The 6,751-nt window shown below is 38.9% G+C and overlaps 1 protein-coding gene across 4 annotated transcripts in view; it reads right to left on the reverse strand.

The window, feature by feature from the left end:
• Positions 1-6,044: 6,044 nt before the first annotated feature.
• The window catches only part of senp6a (SUMO specific peptidase 6a), a 38,627-nt gene continuing 37,920 nt past the window's right edge, over positions 6,045-6,751 (reverse strand). For 3 of the 4 annotated variants that reach the window (XM_016542625.1, XM_016542626.1, XM_016542624.1), the window contains exon 23: positions 6,045-6,741. In XM_016542625.1, the coding sequence (XP_016398111.1) occupies positions 6,526-6,741 (216 nt within the window). In that variant the 3' untranslated portion in view covers positions 6,045-6,525. The remainder of the gene's footprint in view (positions 6,742-6,751) is intronic. The other variant, XM_016542628.1, reaches the window with a different exon arrangement.

Here is a 6,751-nt window from a genome sequence, read left to right on the forward strand (position 1 = left end):
TTCTTTTGAGAAAACTATCATCATATCATATACAAAGAGACACCAATGTTTCAGGAGTTTAGTACACAGAATAGGACACATGCTTATTAGATAACCGTACTTGAGTTGATGTATATGCGTTTATTTATTATTATTTTTTAATTATCTTTTTTTTTTTTTTTCAAACCATTGTTAGATGCAGTGTTTCCTGTAGTTATGCAAAGATTTGGTTTCAAAAACAGTATCAGTAAACTATTTCTTATGATTTTAAATCTGCATTGAACTTCAAAAAGGCGGTACTAAAGTCTGATTTTGTGGTGGACGTGTTCAAATGTGATCATCTTAATTCAAGTGAGGAAGGATTGTGAAAGTCTGACAGTGTAATCTGTAACCTTTCCAAAGTAACCTTCCCAACACTGTTAGAAATAATAATGTATAATGTAATAATGTTTTTCTTTACATGCAATAATGTAATGAAATACTTGCAAATTCAGTGTTTCTTGGAGGAAAAGATATTGTCTTGACTTGAATTGCTTTGTAATTTGAGTATTTCTCATCTTTGTATAGGCTATATATATTCTGGTGTGATTTTAAAGTTTTCTTTAGGGACATTTCTGAAGCTGCCTTTTTTTGTGGAATATATAACTTTTTTTGGACCAAAGATTCTAAAATTCTAAACATTCTTTTCATGACGTTGGCACTCCTTCACGTGCACATCCTGGGGTTCAGATGAGGGAAGCACTTGAAGCCATAAGTAATTGCTTGGCCCCCTGCCTGTCAGACTCTCTTCCATGCCTAGAGTTGTGTTTTCCTCCCCCACTTTCTCCAGTTTGATTATTATGCCCATATTTGGTTTTTCCTGTTCCTGTCCCTATTTAGTTCTATTGGCTCCAGCTGTGTTTAATTATCTCGTTTGCCTCCTTTTATTTGATCCCAGGTGTGTCCCATTCGTTTCTGTGTATTTAAAGTGTGTTCTGCCCCTCATTTCCCATCCGCTGTTAAATGTCATTCTGTGTTCCCATGTTCCTCATTCTGTGTCCCATGTTCCTCATTCTGTGTCCCATGTTCCTAGCTTTGTGTTTAATAAATACTTTGGATTTAGCTTACTCGTCTCCTCGAATCGTGACAGAACGGCGGACCTAAACAGTAAGCAGCGCCCCTTCTCTCGTGTTTTTGTTTTCCCAGTTTTCTCCCCGCGGTATGCTGTCAAGCTTGCCTGAGTCAAGTTCGTCGGCCGCTCCAGAGCTCGCTCCTGTGTCGGCTCCAGCCCCCGAGTCTAGCCCAGTGAGGGCTCCCATCCCCACTCCTCGAGAGTGCCCACCAGTGCCCGCGCCTCGAGAGTGCACACAGTGCCTGCGCCTCGAGAGTGCCCACCAGTGCCCGCGCCTCAAGAGTGCCCACCAGTGCCGCGCCTCGAGAGTGCCCACCAGTGCCCGCGCCTCGAGAGTGCCCACCAGTGCCCGCTCCTCCAGAGTGCCCACCAGTGCCCGCTCCTCCAGAGTGCCCTCAGGACCCCGTTCCTGCCAAGACGCCTGTCTGGACTGCCTGCTCCGCCATGGCTCCCCGAGCTGCCTGATCCGCCCTGGTGCCTCGAACGGGTATCGCTCGATCCAGAGCGCCCACCGCTTCTGTGTATTTAAAGTGTGTTCTGCCCCTCGTTTCCCGTCTGCTATTAAGTGTCATTTTGTGTTCCCCGTGTTTCCTGTGTTCCCAGCTTTGTGTTTAATAAATACTTTGGATTTTTCTTACTCCTCGTCTCCTTGCTCCTTCGTTCCCATGCTCCCCGTGTGAATCGTGACATTGCCAGGGCTGGTTTAGAAAGCACCTTATTATCCAATGACATAAACTGACTGAATTGAAGCTGCATCATTATCGGTGTTGTCTTTATTTAAACATTGAATATGAATAAATAAATCATTCTTATAAACTGATACTGAGTTTGGTGTTATTGAATTTCAGAGGTGTTTGTGTAGGCTATTCCTTCAGTAACAAACCCACAATTCACTTCTGGCGCATACATTCTGTGTACATCTACATCTCAAGTAGGGTGAATTCAGGTAAAATGTGTCATTAGAGATTTTTTTTTATTTTCTTTTTTACTTTTAACTTTAAAATCCAGCAATATTTTAATTTGAATAGTTCTAATGAAGTGTTATTTGCAAGATATATATACCAATAAACATTTTGAGGTCATGTAGGGCCTACTTCAGACAAATTTCTTTTCAGGTAAAGTGGGCCATCCCTTATTCTGTCTTTCCTTTCTTCCATCTCTGACTTTAATTTCCTGACTGCAGACTCACTTCTGTTTTCTAAAAAAGTTAATTGCACATGTCAGCTATAAAATAGCCAGTGAATGTCAATTTATTTAATGAATTTGAGTATAATTACTGAAGGTTAAAGGTCAACCCACTTTACCTGAATCCCACCGGCAGACTTTATCTAACCCATTGAGCACAGTACAATCAAACTTAAATGGCCCACTTTACCCGAATTCACCCTATTTTTATCTAGCCTAAATAAGTAGATGAAAATAATTGTCATGTCTTAAAAATAGATTCGACTCAAAATTTAATTCTAGTAATTTGGATAAAATAAAGTTAAATTTTTCTAGTTTTCTTCAAACATATTTTAAAGACCGATCTTTGTGCAGCTGAGATCAGCTGTATTTGTGGCTACTGTCTAAAAAGCAACAAAGCCTAAATGTTGTAAGCGCATGATATATTCCCAACATGTTTAAAATAAGTGAGGCGTATTGTATTATATATTTTTTACATGGCTAATGTGTGGTGCAATAGTCATAATCTTCAGAAATCGCTCCCACAATTCACATTTAAGCTCCACAGCAGACCACCTGACGGTCAAAATGGCATTACGTTAATAAAGTGTGCACTCAGAGGAAGACCACGAGGATGAGGCCTTAGCAGTGTGAAATGCTAGCTAGCTAAGTAGCTCAAATTCTACAATCCCACTTGTGTGATATAATGGGCTCCTTCACATCTGAAGTTCTGTTCACATGGCATGTGTTTGCAAGGGACTATTTTCTGCAAAGCTGCCATCAAACAATATAAACTGAGAAAAGCCATACATCAAATTGAAAATGATATTAAGGATTCGCACACACATACTCACTAAAACAAGTCCAATATTAAAATTTGCCAAATAATCCAAAGTTTTGTTCTGTAACTTTTGTTTGATCATCAATCAGTTGACGTTGGAAATTACATTTAATAGACTGAGTGCTCTCTAAAATGCCAAGGCCAGCATTAAATGAAGAATTTAGCAACTTCATTAATTGTCAATGTATTTATTATAGCCTAGCGGGCCTATGTTTTAACTATTGTCATATTCCCCTTTGAAAGCTTGTTAAAAATGGTAATAATGGCTTTTTAAATATGAACCAATCTGAGTTGTCCTGATGTAATTACAACTAAAATGACTGAATCCTGAATGTGCAATTGTGTTTCCTGTTCACTACATTAAAGCTGTAACTATATGTATCTAATGTAACTATATTATCGCTCAGCTCTCTTTACAAGAAGTTTGATATAAAAGTATGTACAACTTAAGCCACATAATGAGCCCAACCTCATGAAAATGCATATAAATAATACGCCAAATAAAAAACAGAAAATCGTGGCATTGATAGGCAAAAATTGACTTTGGCGTGCATATGATACGCATCTACCCCACCACAACCCTAATCCTACCCATTGCGTATCATATGCACGCCAAAGTATGGAAGCCCGTTTCCGCCACTGAATAAAAATTTAAAAAAAAACTTTTTTTATCGACTTTTTATCTCACAATTCTGACTTTTTTTTCCACAGAAGTGTGAGATATAAACTCGCAATTCTGACTTTTTTCTCGCAATTCTGACTTTAAGGTGACATATTATGCCCCTTTTTACAAGATGTAATATAAGTCTCTGGTGTCCCCAGAATATGTCTGTGAAATTTTAGCTCAAAATACTCCACAGATCATTTATTATATCATTTTGAAAATGCCTATTTTGAGTGGAAGCAGAAACACGCTGTTTTTCGGGCCTGTCTCTTTAAATGCAAATGAGCAGCTGCTCCCCGCCCCCTTTTCCAGAATAGAGCTTCGCCATTACAGCTTAGACCTGCTAAAACATCTGTTTTGGTTCTGATGATCATGTTTATCGCGCTGAAATCATGCATTTTAAACCATATTCGTTTAAACTTCTGATACATGGTTTTCTGAGCGCACACAACTGAAGCACACGCACAGAAAGCGGCTGTCACAGCATGTGACTAAGTTCTCATTCACACACAAGTTTACGTTAAAAACACAGGAGTTACAAAAACAGTCGGTTATGTATGTGAAGGTAAACAGCTGAGAAATAAATCACATGTTTATTTTAGATCTGTGTGGCAGCAGCAATATACAGTATTATGATCAGGGTTAGGTGCTTCTACACCCTTGTTAATCAGATATCATTTCCCTCTGATTTTAGGAATAAATTATGGGTAAGGTTAGGTTTAGGGGTAGGGATTGGGTTAAGCCTGTATTTTTGGACAGTAATGTTGATCCAGGATCAACAAAAGATGTTGATCCAGGAACATGTCTTACTTGGCACAATCAAGGCGACCATTTACAGATTAAGGGGCGGTAATATTATAATGAAATCCTTTTGCCACGTCACCAAGGGAGCGAAATCAGACGCGCTCGTTTTCTCAGAGGCTTGCAGAAAAAGGCTTACCAAAACAAAGTTACTGGGTTAATCTTTTTCACGTTTTCTTGGTTGGTAGATGCACCGGGGACCTGATTATAGCACTTAAAACCTGGAAACGTCAGATTTTCATGATATGTCACCTTTAACATGCAATTGCGAGTTATAAAGTCAGAATTGTGTGATACAAACTCGCAATTCTGACTTTTTTCTTAGAATTGTGATATAAACTCGTTAATAGTTAAAGTCCAATTTTGACTTTAATCAATCTCTTAATTGTGAGATAAAAATTCGCAATTACCTTTTTTATTTTTTATTCAGTGGTATTCAGAATGGGCTTCCATACCAAAGTCAATTTCTGCGTATAAACAGTACTCCAAATCGAAACATAAACTCGTGCTATTGATACGCACTTTCATGAGATCGGGTTGACATAATATACTTGTTGTCACATATGTGTTCTGTGTAGATCCTTTTTTTTATGTTGAAGTGTTTCCTGCGCTGTATTTGTAGTTTTTGCCCTTGATTAGTCTGATTGCTCCAGTTTGTTACCCCCTGTGTATTTACTGTATACCTGTGTTTCAGTCTTTGTTGGCTGGTTGTTGTCTAAAGACAAACACAAGGAACCTCCACAGAACACATGTGGCACTTGCATATTCAGCAAATCTCAACTGCTTGATTGCTTGTATCATTGCAACACGTAAACTATATTCTCTCCCAGCCCTAATCCGCTAAATGCAACTATAAGGCATGAAGACATGAGATATTAAAAACATTAACATCATGATTTTCCCTAAAGCTACTTTGAAACAATGTGTATTATGAAAAACAACAACGTTGGACAACAGCGTTTAGGCTGGTGAGTGAGCACTCATGAACTACCAAGATGGCGGATTTAAAATCAGATGGCTTTCTCCAGAAATACTATCGACCTCTTTGACTCTAACAGATGTTTTGTTGGCGCTACAGTCAGAACATTATCATTCGTAAGGACGTCAACCAGCATACTAAATGAAATGGCACGCTTCAGTTTAGGACTGTATGGACACAAATACTTAGCAAAACTGAACTAATGCTTATAAAATTGCTTCACAAGCTAAAGGCCGTTTCACATGACTCGAGTCATGGCTTCAACTCATCATGCAACGCTTGACCTTCACTGACAAACGGTCAAAATCACATCTGACTGAACTTTGAGCTTTGCATTACAATACCTGACCTTCTCCGGTTTATGCTTTATGGAATGTAAACACAAATCATATGAAAGTGCCTTGAGATCGCAAATGTTGTGAATCAGCTCAAATATGAAAACAAGATATTCATAAAGAAGCAAAGCCGCGTTTTTTTGACACTTCATATTGTTGTATTAGACTGTACCAAGGCAAATGTGCACTCTTGAACGGCAAGTACAGAACATTGAAAAATGATGTCCATCTTGCGGATACAAAGTTTGCCTGGATACCGATTTTACAAAAAATGCTTTTGTTTCCTTCAGAGGCATGAAGTCCTAACAGAATACTGAACAGTGCTGTATTTAACCCTCTAGGCACATTAGAGTCAATAATCAAGATGAACACAAACTTTTATTTTACAGATGGTGCAAAACTGAAATGATGAATCGACCATAAATGAAGCAAAGTAAAAGAAAAAAGCCTAGCTTATGTACACAATTTATTCGATACAAATAAAAAAACAAAACACACTCTTCTTTTTAAATTTCATATCATCCAAACTATAAGAAGGTCATAAGAAATAACGGCAGAGTTGTCCAGCAGCATACAATCACACAAGGCCCTGATTGGCTTTTAGTGTTTCTAAGTCATGTGATGGTGAAAGCGTAGCAGCGTGGGCGGAGCTCAGGAGCTGATTGGAGGGATGAGATCAGCTGACTCTAAGGTATCCTCACAGGGGCTGTGGCAACTGTCTGTCTGTCCAGATCTCTCCAGATTGAGCTGCTGCTGAGTCTGAAGCTTCAGAATGAGCTCCTTGATCTCGTCCCGCTTGGTTTTCATCCGTTGCTGGGGAAACCAATCCAATAAATTCATCGGGAGATGAAAGCTTGGAAGAGGACTCTGAAAGAAA

This window comes from Sinocyclocheilus rhinocerous, unplaced genomic scaffold (assembly GCF_001515625.1).
Source record: "Sinocyclocheilus rhinocerous isolate Xijiao unplaced genomic scaffold, SAMN03320098_v1.1 scaffold819, whole genome shotgun sequence".
Classification (NCBI taxonomy): Eukaryota; Metazoa; Chordata; class Actinopteri; order Cypriniformes; family Cyprinidae; genus Sinocyclocheilus; species Sinocyclocheilus rhinocerous.